The 18,910-nt window shown below is 42.6% G+C and overlaps 1 protein-coding gene across 1 annotated transcript; it reads left to right on the forward strand.

Annotated features, from left to right (window-relative positions):
* Positions 1-277: 277 nt before the first annotated feature.
* Positions 278-15,155, forward strand: LOC104162418 (multidrug resistance-associated protein 1-like; the record flags this gene model as incomplete). The annotated part of the gene is made up of 13 exons (XM_009701133.1): positions 278-322; positions 2,287-2,371; positions 3,640-3,778; positions 4,691-4,898; positions 5,809-6,119; positions 6,989-7,188; positions 7,707-7,833; positions 8,205-8,306; positions 9,360-9,506; positions 10,728-10,886; positions 12,416-12,582; positions 13,371-13,565; positions 14,861-15,155. Coding segments are annotated over 13 exons (1,994 nt in total), but the record flags the coding sequence as incomplete, so codon positions are not given.
* Positions 15,156-18,910: the final 3,755 nt, after the last annotated feature.

An 18,910-nucleotide genomic window follows, 5' to 3' on the forward strand; every position in this document is an offset into this window, starting at 1 on the left:
TTTGGTTCTCTCTTCATTAGTGCATATCTTGAAGGAAGGGAAGTTTCTTAATTGTTCACTTGTAGCAATTTGATTTGGATTTTTTCCTTTTCCTCAAGGTTGTCTTTTTTTTGACTGTGTACGAGGCTTGGGATTAAAAAGAGGTCCATTTCAGCAGATTTGACCCTGCCTTGGGCATTTATGGTTTTGTGGTTTAGGTTGTGCTACTTGGATGTGTTTGTAAAGACTGAAAATGATTGAGTGTGTTCTGGAAAAAGTTAATTATATATACTTTTAGACTCAGATTCTTCATTAGAAGGAATGGTTCACCCTCTGGAAACAGGTAACTGCTTTTTGGCCATGTGGCTTTATATTAGTGCTTGTGTGGGAGTAATATGAGTAGCTGGAGTTCATTTACAAGAGATCGAGTTGTTATTTGAAGAATTTTGTTTGCACAATAGAAGGTATCTGCTTGGTTTGCATGATACTTGTTTGTGTGACACTACAACAGTTGGTGTGTCAGCTTGTAGATAACTTATCAGCAGCAATTCTTTATCTCAAACACTTCCATGAGGAAGCTTTAAATGAACTTTAAAGGTGCACCCTTGCCTTAGGAGTATAGGGAATATACCCAGAGAGGCATCATTCAGGATTGAGCCCCAGTCCTTTTTGTTCTTAGATGTGTATTCAGTAGTTTGCAGCTCTTCCCTTTTACCATTTCTGGACACATTTTTCAATAGAGTCCTCGTTAGTGAGTTTATATCCTAGGTGCATATGCCAGATTTATTATGGCAATCTTGAGTATTTTTTGTTCTCAAGAGGTAAATGCAGTATAAGCAGGAAATCTTTGTAGCCTACAACATGAAATCAAATTTGAGAGCTGTTAGGGCAGGATGGTTTGTTTGTGGTTTTGTTCTGTTTGTGTGGGTTTGGAACTTCAGTGATGTTCTAAAGCAATACAATGCTGGAATGCTTGCTGGTTTTCATATGAGAGCCTTTCAAAAGAAATACTGTCAAGTGCTTAAAATAACCAGCAGTCCCATATTGATTTACTTTCATTTGTGTAAATAAAAATAAGAACTAAAACCTTGAACTCCACTTTTTCACATTTTCTGTTTGTTTGGTTTGGTTTGTTTGTGTTTTTTTTTTTTCCTGCCGCTAGACCACACTGAAGAGTTTAGCTTTGCGTTTTGAGAGTAATAGAACCAATGTTCAGTTTTGCAGACACAGGAAGGAACAGCTGTATGTTCCAGCAGTCCTAACTTAATGTATTGATTAAATATTTTATGCATATATTTTGCTTTAGTATAAAAACATGAAAACTTCAGACTCTACATCTATGCAAGTTTTTCCACATACCTTTTGAATAGGTGCAGGTGGGCTTTTTTGTGTGCATAAACCCTTTAAAATGCAAGATGCTTTTTTTTGTTGCAAATTCTGAATTAACTTTCATACTTGAAAACAGAGTTCCATTTACTTGACAGTTAATTTTTTCAGGAGTTAACCATTTGGTTTGTATTAGAAGAATGATGACATAACTCGAACTTAGACGTTTTACTCATGGCACTATTACACTGAATTAAGTTGCTCAGAGAAAGCTTAATATTTCAAGCTGACAGGTTTTGTGAAGCGTTTTAGATGATTGTCATGTGTGCTGCATCTTGTTATCCCACAACAACCCATTTGTAACAAGACTTTACAAGACCTTTTTTTTTTTTTGAGAAGTGACATTCATAGAAAGATCTCTTGCTTAAATTAATCTGATTCCTATGGTTGCTTAAAAACACCAGGCTTTTGCATGTTGCTTCCTGCTTAATTTTGCAGGAAGGGTCAAAGGCCTTCTGGTCTTACGGCTTCAGTCCATCATTTACTAGAAGTCTTCTCATTGCATTCTAAAATGAAAACCATTTATAGTTAACTGTGTAAAAGATGTAGTTTGAAAAGGAGAGATTGGATTGTTTGGTGGTTGTGTTTTTTTTCCACAGAGTGAGTCATAGTGTGACTTAGTATTGCATGCTTTAAAATCAAGTATGTCTTCATAACTATATTGCATTATTATTACTGATCTACATTTGGTAGAAAAATAGAAGAATAAATGTTCACTGTCTTGGTAACTAGTCCTGTTTGGGGTGGAACTAAACTGATTTGTTCACCTGGTCAATTATCTGTTAGTATAGGTAAATACTTACTTGTGTTCCCCCCCTTTGTTTGCATGTTAGGACTGAACCTGGCATTTAGGATTTGAAATGAAACCTTTTTATCTTTTTGCTTATCACTTTCTCGTTTACTTTTTCACATCCCACCCAGATACAAATAGTCCATCCGGAAAGGAAGGAAAGCTGGTAGAAAATGGAGTCCTTGTGAATGAAGCTCCTGGGAAGTTGATGCATAGGTGTGTGGTCTCTCTTTCTTTCTTTCTGTCCTCCCTTCGTGCCCCCTCCCCCCCCCCCCATCCTGTTACTCAGTCATAGAGAAACAGTAATTTGGTGTTTATGGTACTTGTCAGAGGAAAATGTATTGTGCTGGATCCAGCAGCCTGAGCGAGGTGAGGCTGCTGCTGTTCCATGGCTCCAGGTCCAGCAGTAGCAAGGCTGAAGATGTACTCCCAGCAGGCACACACATACAGAGTGTACATACACACCACATGTAGACATGGCCGGCTGCACAAATCACGAACGCTTAGAGCACCCACACAAACACATCACCAAATGGCCTCATCCTGTGCCCCTCTCTGGCTTAGCAGGGTGAAGGTTCACTAGTGAGAATATAATACATGTGTATGTACTAGGTGGGCTCAGACACTGAGTCTGCCCAATAGCTGCCCCTGGATCCCAGTCTACCCTGTTGCTAGCACCTGGGCATGCGGACCTCTGAAGCTGCAGCCTGGCTCCAGTTGCTGGTACAGACTTGTGCGTGCATGTCTGCATGCACAGAGCTCTTGTGCTACTCTTCTTTCCATGTGAAGAAACAATTGTGTTGTAGCAAGATACTGTGGGTTTGGCTCACATAAAAGGAGAATATCATATTGGCTAGTCCAGCTTTCATGTGCTTTCCCAAGGCTTCTGCATTTGACTGCTCTCAGGTGGGCTGAAGTGCTAAGTGGAGCTTTAGTCTCACCTGGTACAGCTGCTGTTATGCTTGAGAGAGGCCAAAGGCAATCACTCTGATTATATCTTCCCCAAATCGATCTCATAGTCTATGCCTTATTCTCATAGTGCTCTAGAGGTGCTGTGTTTCTGGAAGCTAATGAGTGCCTGGGAGTACAGTTACCCATTTTGATGCCACTGTGGGTACCCTTTCTGCACTTCAGCAGCTGCACTGTATATGATGATAAGGTCTGTGAAGACTCATGATCACCAACCATTTTTCTTTCCGGAGCTTGATTGCTCAACCAAGACTTCTTTGACTGGCTAGCTTGTTACTTGCATCTGAAGATGGATACTTGAGAACTGAATGCAATCAGGGAGGATTAGGAGTGCACTGTGAGGGGAGGAGGGAAGCAGTAGTAACCACTGACCTGATGATGAGTGGTTAAGAGATTGCTTATCACCGGAGTAATGTAAGCCACTGACTTGGAGTCATGGGCTAGTGAAGTCAGTTTATGAAGTAAACACCTGGTCTGTATCATGCCAAGACTGAAAAAGAAATGTCTTTAAACAGGCAACTCAGTAACTCTTCAACATACAGCAGAGACACTGGGAAGTCACAGCACCAGAGCAGCACAGCAGAGTTGCCGAAGCCGCTTGCTGAAAAGAATTCCTGGAAACTGACAGAGGCTGACACAGCAAAGACTGGGAGGGTAAGGTCTCCCATTCCCACTTCTTCCACTCTCTTTCAGTTTCAGAAAAATCCATAGGGTTCAGAAGAAAATAGCTTCCAAAGACCATGTCACTGGGGTGAGAAAGGTCTGAGCAGATCCTTGGATTTGCTGCTTGTTGTGTAGTACTTCATATAAGTGTTGCTGTGCCCTCTGCTCCCGAAGCTGAGCCCCAGGTTTGCGTGCAGAAAGAGTGCTGACGACAAAAGTTTTGTTTAAGATGATAGGCCTGACCACATCAAAGTTTAAAAGAAGAAATTAAAACCTTGCAGCTCTTTCTTGGAGAGAGGTTGTAACAAATTAGGTGACCTACTGAAATCTGCCCTTCAGCGTAAGGAGCTGGGATTGACTCAGATGAATTTAAGTCAAGTTTCCACTATAGACATAAGTATCTAATCTCAGGATACCCAAGGCTTTCTGAGAAACCTGAGAGTGAGGTTCCTGGGAAAACGGTGGTTACACCTTCTTAGCAGTGTTGCTTGAATCCTCTGGTTAAATACAAATCATAGGATACAAGCCATATGGAGCAAGGATTTAATTAAAGGCTATATAATCTTGTGCTAAAAAGAGAGCACCAAAAATGAACTTCTCAGTGAAGTTTTTGGCTCTGCCACTGATGCTCTATGTTATTTCAGGCAGCTCTTCCCCTACCCTTCCCCTTCCAAGGGAAAGATGATGTGTGCCTGCCCTGGAGGGATGCTGGGTTTGGCACATCTCCATGGAACGCTTTCCAGCTTGTATTCCCAAGCAGTGGCTCTCTAGAGTGCAACTGTTATGTTTTTATGGCCGGATGCAGGGATATTGGCTTTAAATAGGGGTTGAAGAAGAGGGAATTCTTGTTTTTGAAACTTAATCTACAACATGGATTTTTTTTTTTTCCCCTTTTGTCTTCAGGTAAAGGCAACAGTGTACTGGGACTACATGAAAGCAATTGGACTCTTTATCTCTTTCTTGAGTATTTTCCTCTTTATGTGTAATCATATAGCCTCGCTGGCTTCCAACTACTGGCTAAGTTTATGGACAGATGATCCTGTTATCAATGGGACACAGCAGTTCACAAATGTTAGACTGGGAGTGTATGGAGCACTGGGAATTTCTCAAGGTTTGCTTGGTCTTACCTATTTTAAGATTAGCTAGTTTAGAATGTTTCTAATGCTCTTGGTCACCTTGTATCCACAGAACTGCAGCAGTAAGGATTTGAGTGTGGTGTTTTGGGGTGGGTTTTTTTTTGTTTCCCTTTATAGGAAGATGAAAAACTTGAGTGAATAATAATAAAAAAAAAAAGACAAACCAACTTATAAAATTGTTTAGTTAGTGAATATGATTTTCTCTTGTTTGTACAAGACAAGAATGAAAGTGGCTTGCAGGGGCTGGTGAGCCAGCAGCTGGTGACAAAGTGTCTGACCCAGGAAATGGCTCCCTGGCCTGTAGAGGAACCGTGCTAGCCTGCTTTGCGGGGACGGTTTGTCACAGGAGGCCATGGCTAGGTTTGTCAGAGGGGCCCATGGCTCCCCTGCCTCTCTTGCAGCCACGGCCTGGCTGAGCTGTGTAGGCTGGTGTTTCCTCTGACTCTTTGAAGGTCCATCCAAGGCACCATGGGGAGGCCAGCTCAGCGGCTTTTTGTGTGTCGCTCTTTGGTCAAAGTTTGTTTGCCGTGAAACCTAACACCCCAAGTACCCCACTTCAGAATTGCCATAAAAATCCTTCTGTAAAAGCTAAATATTACCTTAAAATTCAGTGGTCTTTACTCAAGGAAAATGCTCAAATATTATACAAAATTTTGTAATGGAGAAACAACTTCTTCCATGAGAGAAATGTGATGTTTTCACTGATTTTTTTTTTTTTTTTTTTTTTTTAAAAATTACTTGGAGTAATTACTGAGTCTACCTGTAGTGAACTCCAGTTCTCAGGATTGTTGTACTAGAGATAGGCTAATACTAAGTGATGACAAAATGAAGGAAAACGTTTTGTGTGAGAGGTGGAAGCAGTTAAAAACAAATCTTCTTTTCTAGGTATTGCTGTGTTTGGCTACTCGATGATTGTGTCAATAGGGGGAATATTTGCTTCACGACACCTGCACCTTAACCTGCTGCACAATGTCCTCAGGTCTCCAATGAGTTTCTTTGAACGTACACCCAGTGGAAATCTGGTGAACCGTTTCTCTAAGGAGATAGATACCATTGACTCCACCATTCCACCAATCATCAAGATGTTCATGGGCTCAACATTTAACGTGATTGGGGCTTGTATCATCATTCTGCTGGCCACACCTATAGCTGCCGTCATTATTCCACCTCTGGGACTTGTCTACTTGTTTGTGCAGGTAGGGGTTTTTACCTGGGGGCAGTGGGACCAGCAGTCACTCATGCTCTGTTATTTAAGACAGTTCTTTTCTGACTCTGCGCTGGGATGGATTTTAATGTGTTTGACTTGAGTCGTGCTTGACTGACTGTGCTTTGCGTGGTTTATTGATAGCTGACACTAGCAGAGCATTTCCTTCTGTTGTCAAGTGTAGAATGACTTCTGTGTAGAAAGTAATCCTTTAATACCGAAGCAGACTTTATAAAAATGCTGTAAGGTTTTGAGGCAAATTTTGTGTAGCTTGTTGCTCAGAGCCCAAATAAGGAAAATGTATGGGCTTTTCTAAAACTTGCTTCCAAACAAAAGAGTAGCCTTTAGAGGGGTATGTGTGCATTACTGATGTGCCTTTTCCATCAGAATATTGTTTACAGAGCAAGAGGAACGATGGCAGCCTTTCACTGCTGTCTTGTATAGGCAGGGTGTGCTTCCTTAACTCTTGCTTTGCTCTTAGAAATCTAGAGCCAATACAGATTGGAGAGAAGCAGCTGGGTTTTGACTTTGACTCTTGAATTAGTGAATCTGTCAGGCTCCATTAGTAAACCTTAGAGGCAGTGATGTGTGTGTTTTATAGTGTCGAACTAACCTTGCAGAGAGAAGGAAGAGGAGAAAATGGCTGTCGCATGAGATGGTTTGATTGGCAGTTGTTTAAAGACAGCAAAGCGTATGTAATGGTCTTTTTAGGCCTAAAAGGGTTGGAGAAGGCATATATTTCCATGTGCAGGTTGAATCTCTGTAACTAGCAGCCCAAATGGAGGGAACTCTGTTATGATTCTCTTTGTCTTTTCAGACGCAATCTGGATGTAACCATAATTCTCGTACTCTGATTTGCAGAGATTTTATGTGGCCACTTCTCGTCAGCTGAAACGCCTGGAGTCTGTCAGTCGTTCTCCTGTATACTCTCACTTCAATGAGACCCTCCTGGGAGTCAGTGTCATTCGAGCCTTTGAGGAGCAGAAACGTTTCATAAAGCAGAACAACATGAAAGTGGATGAAAATCAGAAAGCTTATTATCCAAGCATTGTTGCAAACAGGTAACAGCGGGGTTAAAATATCGAAAGGCAGTTATACAGGGAAGACATGGTTCTGCTGCTTGTAGTCCTTATCAGTTACAGGTCTTGGCATACTTGTCCAGGATAGGAAAGCCTGTATGGATATATCCGTTTCACAGATGTTTTGCTTAAACTTCTGTGATGGAATTAAAATTACTTCCGAATTTTTCTTTTCTGAGAGTTCTTGCCTTACTTCTGGGTAAATTTTTTTTTTTTAAAGTTTTGATTAATGGATCCCAATGTTAACTACAACTGCCTTCTGAACCAAGACAGGAATTTATGCACCAGGAAGTTTTATTAATTTTGGGTGCCTCTAGGTTTGCATGCTGCTGGAGCAGAACTTCAAATATCTTGCAGTTCCTGTGTCACTGGCAGTATGCAGATGCCATATTACTGATCTTTTCAAAAACAGTATGTGTGACAGAACGTTGGTTGCCCACATTCCTAATTCTCTGTGGGTGAATTACCAGAAAGAGACATAGCATTTTTCTGTCTTGCAGGTGGCTGGCTGTCCGTCTGGAGTACGTGGGCAACTGTATTGTCCTCTTTGCAGCCTTGTTTGCAGTGATGGCACGCAACAAACTGAGCGCAGGACTGGTTGGCCTCTCAGTGTCCTACTCACTGCAGGTAATTTTACTTTTTTTTTTTTTTTAAAAAAAAAACCTCTAAATTGTAAGACTGCATCAGAAAGTCAGAACCTTGCTACGGCTTTGGAGGGAAAACTAATGTAGAGAACCTAGGAAGAGAGTAATAACTACAAATAGCATCTGGAAGTTCCTTCTGTGCCTTGCTTTTGTGAGAGGGTGTGGCTAAGACGGCTTATCCCCTGCGTATTAGAGGTATCTGGACTTTTCTCCTGCCCAGCACTGGTTAGCCAGGATCTTGTCTGTGTTTATGCATTCCATGAACTTGCAATGCTTTGGTTGTTTTGTGATTTTTATTTACTGCAGGTAACTTATTTAGCGTAAACTGCTTCTAGACTTCTTCTCTTCTTGCAGATTACAGCGTACTTGAACTGGCTAGTTCGCATGTCATCTGAGCTGGAAACCAACATTGTTGCTGTTGAAAGAGTCAAAGAATATGCTGAAATGGAGAAGGAGGTACATTGAGTTGTCCACCACATCGGTAGAAGTCAGTGCCCTGTTCTGAGGCCTCACCCACAGCCTGGCTGAATGGGTTGGAGAGTGCAGCTGGGCACGTCCTCTGAGCTGAGGGATGGGGTAGCGCTTAGTGCTGTCAGTGCCCTCCCTCTGGGGACAGGCCGCATCTTGGCGGGTAGTTCCCGTTGGAACTTTTGAGGTGTATCCACTTATGTTTACACAGTGTTATTCAGGAAATGTGCTGTTCTGCCCTGGGCTAAGCAGTGGAGCTGTACAACGGTTTTGGTTTCCAAAGTGCTTAAACATTATTTTTTTAACTTGTGTTTCTCTTTCTGCTCTCAGTGTGGGGAGTGAAGAAAGAGGCTTTACTTTTTTTGGTTTTGTTCAAATCGCCTAACAACCTAACAACTTGTTTCATCTGCCCCTTTAGGCTACAGAACAGAGTTCCCTGTGGCTTCTCTTCGCCATGCCTGTCACTTGAACCTGACTTGAGTCACTATTTTTGCAGCCAGACCTTATGAGGACCCTTCCTAGAATTTTTTTTCAGGTTCTGGTAGCAGACCAGTGTTTATACAGTTAAAAGCTGTTTTGTTTGGTGCTGGCAGTGAATGCAGTGGGGTATGTTCCCTTCTCTCCCACCTCTGTGGGAGACTGAGGCAGCAGCTGTTTACTTTACCAGCTTGTTAATCTTTTAGTGCTTCTGTCTCAGTTAACCTGCTTGTAAACCCCCACCACAGTAAGGAAACCACTGGGGAAGCCAGACGTGCAACTAGAAGCAGTTTATCTGAGTATGTGCTGCCTGTATGATTCTGCCATTTGTAAGAGGAAAGTTTATCCAGCGAGTGGGAGTTAGGATAGCAAAACCCTTGGCTACATATACCATTTCACCTGCCTTGGGGATGCTCTTTTCCCCCCTCTTCCCGTTGTCATCACAGTTCCTTTTACAAATTACACACTAACAAGGATTTTTCTTAACTGCTTTTCCTTGTGTCCTCTGAGCCCATCTCCAGTTGAAGGAAGAACTGATCAGATGTATTTGTGTGGTTCTTTCAGGCTGAATGGAGTATTGAACAAACTGCCCCAGCGAGTACCTGGCCTGAGGAAGGGAAGGTTGAGTTTCGAGGCTATGGTTTACGTTACCGGGAAGACTTGGATTTGGTTCTGAAAAACATAAATGTTACCATAAATGGGGGTGAGAAGGTAATGAATGTGAATTTATAGTAGAGTGTTACTGTTTATAAGTCTGCATGCATAAGCCAAAGAGAGGTCCCACCCTGTTCTGTAGTGTGTCTTGGGTCCTTAAGAACCAGAAGGGCTTCTGTAGAATCAATCTTATTGTAACTGGCTGATGTAGTGGGCTCTTAGCCTTTTCATGGTGTGTCCTGCGTCATCGGATAAAGATATACTGTTATGTGGGCCTGTGAAGTGTCTTTTGGTCTGGTTTCATAAGGAAGTGAGGTTTATGCTGTCTTCTCTCCCCTTCCCAGGAAATTTTGCTCATTTGTTTGGCGTAAGCGAAGAGGAGTACAGGTTGCAGGGAGATTAAGTTAAGTCTCAAGAAAATGAGCTACTAAGTAGAGGCAGGAAGCCCTGATCTAGTGAGGCAGAGGTTGCAAGGTGAGACTCTGCAGTAAAAAGTGAGACTTCAGAGTAGATTCTCAGGATCTGACCAAACTGATGGTGGTGTGTGTGTGTGTATCTCCTACTGCTTCCTCACACATGTGCTCACATGCACCCTGCCCCAGTCCTATGTGGATTCTCTGATGTCTAATAATAGTGTCATCTTGCACGGCAGCACAAAAGGTAGCTGCAAGACAGATCTACTATCCAGCTTCCTTATTTGTGGTAACCAACTAGGCATTTGCTTTTCTCCTGAGTGCACTCTTTCTACCTACAAATATGGGCAGAATACTGCCTCAAGAGTGGTTAGAAAGGGTGGATGGCAAGAGATACATCAACCAACCAAAGTAGCAATCTTGTATATTTATTTAAAAAAAAGAGCTAGTGAAGACTTCAGTCTAACTAGGAAGCAAAAATACAGTATGAAACTGGGTACTTTTGGTATATTTTTACTATAAATTCAAACAAGATAAATGTCAAGTCAGCAATTATAACTGTGAAGCATGACCCAGACAAAGGATTAGGGAAACCTTGGGCTGCTCTACCCAATTCCACCTGCCTTTCTAGAAAAATTGAAAACTGCCATGATTGGATTGCGAATTTGACTGCTTTTTGTTCTTGTGTTTTCATATCCAGTGATTTTTCTTCCCCTTTGATCAGCCTCAATTTGTTATGCTCTTTTGGGGTGTTGATAGCCCAGCAAATGTGACAACCTTCTGAAAAAGTGTCAGTTTCAGGTAGATGCTTGGAAATGCCTTAACTCTTCCTCAGAGTAAGTTGTTCTTGTGTTCTTCCCAACAGATTGGAATAGTTGGAAGAACGGGAGCTGGAAAATCCTCACTTACTTTAGGTTTGTTTCGGATTAATGAAGCAGCTGAAGGAGAAATTATTATTGATGGAATTAATATTGCAAAGATAGGGCTCCATGACTTGCGGTTCAAGATCACCATCATCCCTCAGGTAGGTGTGAAATCCTGCCATTACCAGAACTCACTCTGTAACAATGCTGTTTCTGTAATGTACTGGGGAGAATATATTTATTCCTTTTCTGATCTATAGCCATGAGGCATTTCAGCATGCTCTTTCATGGGCTTGAGAGCAAGGTTTTTTCCTAGACTGGCTTCAATTTGCTTGTGCTGGGTAACTAGTAGGAGCTTGGCTATGGCTGAATTGAGATGTGGAAGCAAAACCTTGGCCTTTGAACTCATGGGCTTTGTCAGCACCCCACACTCATCGCTTAAATGCTATAGATGGCTTAGTCTGAGTGGGGAGGTCTGATCCTAGCCAAGCACCTGATTGGGATCCCTTAATTAACTGGGACCATTGCTCTTTTGGCTAGTAGAGGGAAAGTAAAGTCTGAGTATTTCCACTTGGAGAGACCTCAGGGGGAATTTTTCTAGAGATCGGTTTCCACTCTCATTTTAGTTCCATTCTTCTTAGAAACCAAATGAAGTTACTGCGTAGTCTAGTTGTGAGAGATTGGGATTTTGTGTTGCTATTTCAGGCTTGATATGCACTCTTTGGGCCTTTGTACAAAGCATTCTGACTTTGGCAGGATCTCGTGAGCGAGGTATGCAGTACTGTTTGCTCACAGAAACCTGTACATAACCATCCCAGTCTAGCCCAGCAACCGTGGGTTTGATAGTGCAAAACATTTGGAAATACAGCTTTATAAGCATTGGACTTACAGTCTCAAGTCTTCTTGTTCTTACTGTGTAACCTTTATTGCCTGCCTGTTCTGATTCAAAGTAAGACTATAAAATGTGTTTATATAAATCACTGTTGCAGCATGCTGGCAAAAACAAGCAAGCACCCTGTAAGAGGTTTTCTGCACTACTTCTTCTGGAAATCTGAGGGGGGCTTTGCTTTTGCCTTTTGATCACTTTACATCAGTCTGACACCAGTAGGTCATAAGTATTTCCTGAGTAGTATTTTGCCATGTCCAAGAAAAAACATGCATTAATTTCATTAATACTGCAGCTGAAGACTTTTGAAATATTTACAGATGGTGTAATTCCCTAAGAAGTGGAAAGTTGACCTAGTAGTCACTGCTGACAGAAGGATGGGCAGAGAGTGCCTGCTCTTTAACTTAGTAACCCAGTGAAAAGAAAATTGTCTGGGTTTTTTTTGTGTTTGCTGTTGTTGATTAGGGATTAGGGGTTTTTTTGAGTGTTGTTTTTTGGGTTTTGTGGTGGGTTTTTTTGGTGTGTGGTTTTTTTTTTTTTCCTTCTGGATTCATGAGTTACTCATGGGAAGCTCTGGAGTGCCAGAGTCTGCAGAGGGCAGAGGTCAAGTCCCCAAGAAGAATAAGGGTGAGGGAGAATAACTTGCTGTTATTGGAAAAAGTGAGGTCTCTCTCCTAAATTGAGTAGGTTAGCTGGCTTGCAACTGCATCTGGACATGTTGTTTTCCTTTCACTATCTAAGAAATATTTTTGGAGCACTTGCCGTGTTCTGTGTACATTGTCAATGACCTCTTTCTATGACTAGGATCCAGTATTGTTTTCTGGTTCTCTGCGTATGAATCTTGATCCTTTTGACCAACATTCTGATGAAGACATTTGGAGGTCTTTGGAATTGGCTCACCTGAAAAACTTTGTATCCTCCCTTCCTGATAAACTTAATCATGAGTGTGCTGAAGGTGGCGAGAACCTCAGGTACGTCAAAGAATGGTGCTTGTGAAAATTGCCTTAAGAACTAAATGAGAACTGAGAGGGGTGTCTGTGTGCCCTCTGCAACTAGGCTTTCCAGTTCCAGAAACCTTACAGCTCATTTGGGACAGTATGTGCCTAGTGGTTAGCAATAGCAATGAAGTGTGGGGCTCACCACCACCACCCCCCACGCCATATGAGAATTTGGGGAGGGACTTGGGGAATTCTTAATGCATGACCAGGCAATCAGCCAACTAGGTTTTATTCAACATGTTTTAAACTCTTAAGTTTGGGAATTTAGAGTAATTTAAGAAATACTGAGAATGCTGCAAGGTTTGACATGTTGGGCAGTCTTGGGAAGGATTTTAGTAGCAGCAGCCTACTATTTGTAGTGGATGCTATGAACTTACCATGGCTCTTACCCAACAGATGCAACTTTTCTAAGGAAGTTGTTAGCTTGCTCTTTGCACCAAAACAGGGATATATGTTCAGTCTGTAGAAACCATTTGAAGTCCAGTCCTCAACGCTGCATTGATTCAGTGAATCAGCCTGATGCAGTTATGCTGAAACCATTTGTAGTGTATTCTCTTATTACATTGCTAGGACTTCGTTGTGAGGGGGATGTAGTTGCAGATGCTCTTAGATATTCTGCAGTCAAGTAGTAAGACTGACCTTATCGATTTTGCTGGATTCTTGGCACCTGTGCTTTAGAACAAGGAATTGCTAGGCTTCAAAAGGAATACTGCAAACTTGTTCTGACTTTTTTTCCCCACCCTCCCATCCCATCTGCATAGTGTGGGACAGCGACAGCTGGTGTGCCTGGCACGAGCTCTACTCAGGAAGTCCAAAATCCTGGTTCTAGATGAAGCCACAGCTGCTGTTGATCTTGAAACAGATAAGCTTATACAGTCAACAATAAAGTCTCAATTTGAGGAATGTACTGTATTAACTATAGCACATCGTCTGAACACAATCATGGACTACACAAGGTAAAGTAATATCACTTTTATCTTGAAGAATGGCATGTGAGACCTGCATTATGCTCTACTTAAATGAGAATATTTGTGTTAGCTAAACGTTTACCAGTGCACTCTTAGCCACCTCTCCACAGAGCTGCTGGAATCCCTGTGTTGATGGGTGAAGGGGTGTGTGCGGTGGCTGTGTGCTTGGCCTGGGGAGCTCCTCTGATCCCTCTGTCGCACTGCTGTTGTGCCATTCCTGCCCAGGCAAACCGGGAAGGGGAGGGAGGCAAGGACAGGAGTCTATTCCTGGGTCTTGCCCTAATTTAGGCACAGCTGGAAGAGGCATCAGAGCTTTAGGGAGCTAAACTAGGCACAGACAGCATAAGGAATCAAAGGGGCAGGTCCTGTACTTGTCTGAAGTTTATTTGACATTTCTCTTTCCATCTCTTTTGGTTATAGTTCATACAGCCTCCCTCATCCTCAACTGCCTTGCTAAGGTGTGGTTGAGGGCAGAGTTGTCCCATAATTTCAGTTTTAAGCGCTCTTGCCCTTTTTATCACAGAAAGGCAGAGAGCAAAGTTGATGTGTGATAAGACTTTTGTGTACTTTTGTAGACATCTCTTTGTGCTGTCGGTAGTGAAAGAGAAGAGGCAGGAGCATAGCCTGTGCCAGGCCCAGCACCAGCAGTACTGTCACCAGATGAACACCCCATTGAGTCACAGCAGCGGGTAACACCGTGTGGCAGCAGGTGCTCAGGACTTAGTGAGCATCTCTGCAGTGCCTGGCCAATTAGTGGAGGTAGCTGAAGGCAGTGTTTTAACTGTGAGCTGACTTAACTGACTGTGGTAACTTGCTTTGTAAAAACTTCCTAATTCCAGCTGCATGTTTGTTTTGCATAAATTATGTCTGCGTTCGTATTTTGTCAGCAGCAGCTGTGTAACAGCAGTCGATGTGGTGCAGTATTATGGGAAGGTTATCTCAGATCTTGCAAGCTTTTAGAGGCTCTTGCTCACCTTGACAAGAAGTGCTGCCATCTGGTTTCTGACTGGCTCAGAGCACAGTCAAAAGTCTCACGTCTGCCTGCAAATGACTGGGTTAGACATATGTTACATGAAAAATAGAGCAGACAGACCATCTGCAACGAGGTCAGGAAGGACGGAGTTGAGAACCTCTGTCCATTCTCATACAGTCTGGACTGTCTTCACTTGCACATAATGGCTATGCTACAGTTTCTGTCTGTACATATACATCTGTGTTCATTGACTTTCTGGATCTTCTTGTGACCATTTTTTTTTTTTTTTCCCCCCCCCCTTGTTTTACAGAGTTCTAGTCCTGGACAGAGGAGAAGTGGTGGAGTGTGGTACCCCAGACCACCTACTTCAGGAAAAAGGCATTTTCTATAGCATGGCCAAAGATTCAGGCTTGGTGTAGCGTTTGAACGTGATTAGTTCCTGTGGGGAAGAGGGAGGTGGTACATCCGAGAACTGTAACTTCGCCTGAGCTGTGTGAACCATACAGTTCAGTTTCAGACCTAGTGAAGTCAGCCAGAGCATGGCAATGGAAGTAACATAGAAATGCATTTTTTCTTTTTTATTCTCCTTAGTACTGATTTTAGCCAGCTTTAGGAGAAGCACATACACTGTGCAGAACACTTCAGAGACTTTTAGTTTTTGCTTGAAATCTGACATTATATGCTCAAATTTAAGGCAGAGTGATTCATCAGAGAAGTTTAGAAAAACTGTCTTTTCATCTTCTCTTATGTTCTGAAGTCACCCCCTTTTTTCCTGTTTCAAACCTTTTTGCAAATGCTAGTTTTTTCCTTGTTTGCTTATTACTCATCAAATGAGCCATCTATTGTGGGATGGACTTGGAACATTTTGTGGCATATAGTACTATAGTCCAAAGATTTTTCTTCTTGTGAATTAACATGTGTGCCAGACTTTCTCATTATGGCATTTACTGTACATGGTTAATGCTTTTATGCATTGTCCTAAAGGTTTCATGTGTTTACAGTGTGTAGCAGCAAGTTCACTATAATAGTAGTGCTGATGTGAAAAAGCACAGTCAACTTCAAAGCAGTATTTAAGCATGTCTAGAACGACAATCACTCCAAAACCAATTCGCACAGCCGTTGGTGTGTTGCAGTATGCAGTATCTGATCTTACACGCATTTCACTCAGGAATTCGGACTTGGGTGGTGAATCCTGGTTACGCCTGTGGGGACTAGGCTGAGAAGTAAGGATTTGCCTGAGCAGAGGTTGCAGGCCTGGTGTGACACTGATTGTAATACCCTTGGCTTTGGCAGTTCTGTGCTTTAATAGAAGCTCTGCCACATCAAGGACCATTAGCCTTATATCAGAGAAACATGCCCTTCATGCTGCTGCTGTTGACTGTTAAATTTTGTGGGAAACTGTTCTGTTACAGTTGTTTAAAAACAGTAAAACTTTTTTTTCAAGTTGTGCGTCAGAGAGGTCTAACAATTCAATTAGGAATGGAGTCTGGTTTTCAAGATCTATGTTGAATGTTCAGTTTTCTGTCAGAAGCAAAAAGTTACTTTTCTCATGTTCTGATTAGTCTTATTTTAAAGGAAAATGCTGGAAGAAGACAGTAAGTCAGATGGACCCAAATACTCAGCACTCTGAGAATGTGGACTTCTGTGAATGATATTCCTGACCTTAATACTAGACAATTGTCTTCTTTAGAGTAAAACTATTTATTTTTTGTAAATTATGACACGCTGAAATTGAACAGACTGAAATTTTCTTTGGTATTTTTTGTAATGACTATACAAATATTTACAAAGAACTTGCAGTAAAAAAATTGTTTGAAAGATAACATCATATGTCGTTTCTTGCTTTGTATTTGACAAAGGGTTAGCTTCGGTAGTTCAGGTTTTTGTCTTGAAAGCAGAAATTATTGGTACTGCTTAGACTAGCCAGGCTGCTAGACCTGATGTCTGGGGGGTGTTAGGGTGGGGTAAGAAACCTTGAGTGCAAAAAAACTGTGTGCTGTGGTAGGGCTGGATCACATCTCATGGTTTCTCTTGTAATTTGAGTACTGCAGTTTGTTGAGCAGACCAGATAATAACGCTAGAGCAGGATTCAGCAGCGCTGTGGACTTTTGTCATCCCCGTGGTGTCCATGGCCTATGTCTGCCACACCTCCTGGGCAGCTTGGTGCTGACTTCCTCTGTGGAAATGGAATAGGCAAGGGGTGATTTGGGAGTTTGGGGAGGAGTGGTAGGTTTTAGTTTTTCAAATCATGTAACACGCAGCATTGTGAAGGACAGAAGGGTGGGAAGACTGGAGCAAATGGTTAGTAAGGAACAGAGAACAGAGCAGAGAAAAAATGAGCTTGTTGGGTAAGGTGCCTGGCTGGTGGTGTTTTACTCGGCTGCATTAAAATGGAGACAGATCTATCTGCAGAGGGGACCCAGAGGAGGAACTGTGAATACCAGCCTGAGACCTTTCCCACTTGGGTGCAATCATCCTCCAAGAAGACTTTGTGATCCTTCCTGGGAGAGCCCTGGGAAGGAAAGAGGAGAGGGCCGCTGGCATCGGACAACCAGACAGTGAAGCTCCCTGTGCTCTCTCCTTGCCTCTGCAGACTACTTACCAGCAACACCTTCCTCAAGACAGAGCTGCGGAGAACTCCAGTGAAGAAATTCAGATGGGCTTTCAGATACCTTTGAAAAACCTTGTGGGTTTAGCGCAGCTTGTTACGGAGATGGAGAGTCTGCAAGTACTCTGCAGGTTTGGGGTTGAATTTAAGGAAGGTGCATTGCTAGAGTTCTTACTTTGGTGGAAACTGATTTTAGATTTGAGGAAGTGCTGTTTTCCATTGCATACTGATTAGCAGAGATTTACAACCCTTAACATACTCATGTGAGTAAGTCCTTTGAAAACAATGGAACTGCGCTTAGGAGCATGGTTTGTTTGAAATACAGAAGTTGCAGAACCACGCTTCTGCTGTGTAAAATGTTTGCAGCGGGGTTGTCTGTGTAGGAATGACTTAAACTGCATTTGCCATCTCAAACTGGGTACCCTGCAAAGTGTCACTGGATGTTGTCTCCTGTATTCATCTGCTGTTTGTGATCATCTGGGGAACTGCGTGTCCAAAATGCTGTTTTGCACAATAACCTTCTAAATAGTGCAGCAAGGGGTCAAAAGACTGCTCTTTGTGTGTGCTTCAGTCTTGTTCTTTTTCAATGATGTAGTTATTAATATGCGTCATCGTGTTCTCCCAGTTTTATATATTTATACACTTGCTAGCACAAACCGTTCTGCCCCAGCTCTGGAGTAGATGCTCTTTTCTGTTTGCCCTAAATACCTGTCAGTGCTTTGTGTTGTTGCTGCATTGATTTATGATCCTCCTGCCAGATGTCTGTCCTCATGAAAATGATGAATATCTTGTCTGGATGTAACTTGAACAAAATTGTATTATGCATGATGAAGATCAGTCTGAACTAACCTTTACTGCCCACAGAACTAACTGAAGAAATACAGCTTGCTTCCCACAGAACCTATGTGTAAGGGCAGTATCATATAGGTACTTTGGGGTACCTTGAAGTAGCAGCAGTATAGCTGTGAGATCCTGTTTCAGCTGGGAAAGAGAGAGCCGCATTCTCATCCCTGCATGCAGTGTTACTGGGACCACCTGCAGAAAATGGTACAACTTGCTGCAAGGTAAGGTATTAGAATCTGGCATTAAAACCAGTAGATTTTCCTTATTTAATCCGTTTTCATTTTTGTGCATGTTGTTTGGACCTAATGCTTATTTTGTACTTGGGGCATTGTCAGCGCTTTTGGGTAAGTGAAATCTAGCCTTATGGCATGCGACCTCCCGTAGGTGCCACCCTGCAGGGATCAGCGATATCACAGCCTAGGGTGATGAGCCTTCCCTCCAGCTGTTGGCGGGGTGCGGCGAGGCACTAGTAAATTCAGGGGTGTGACACTGAATTTCAGTAGCTGAGCTCAGAGTCATGTAGCAGACACCTATATTTGAATGCCTTGATGTCACGTATTTTCCTTTATGCAGCACAGCTAATGCCAGCTCTGGAAGATGGCATCTAGGACAGGAGATGGGAACTGTACAGGGAGCGTGTACTGCAACGAGCAGCTTGGTCCTTGGGAAGGATGTGAGCTGGGCACCTTCATCCAGCTGCTGCAGAACTGGGTTTCCCTGAAGTGTATTGCTGTGGCACAGCCTTAGTTTGTCCTGTTCAAGTCCTCCAGGTCCCCTCTTGGTGAAGAGAGAATTGTCTGCCCACTGGGAGGATTTTCATAGCAGGTAGTCTTGTGCTTCTGTAGGTGGGTAGGGTCTTACTTCTTACAGAGCATGTGGAAGCCTACCTCCATGGTTCCCCCCCCCCCC

Source organism: Cariama cristata, unplaced genomic scaffold, assembly GCF_000690535.1.
Source record: "Cariama cristata isolate BGI_N322 unplaced genomic scaffold, ASM69053v1 scaffold8005, whole genome shotgun sequence".
Classification (NCBI taxonomy): domain Eukaryota; kingdom Metazoa; phylum Chordata; class Aves; order Cariamiformes; family Cariamidae; genus Cariama; species Cariama cristata.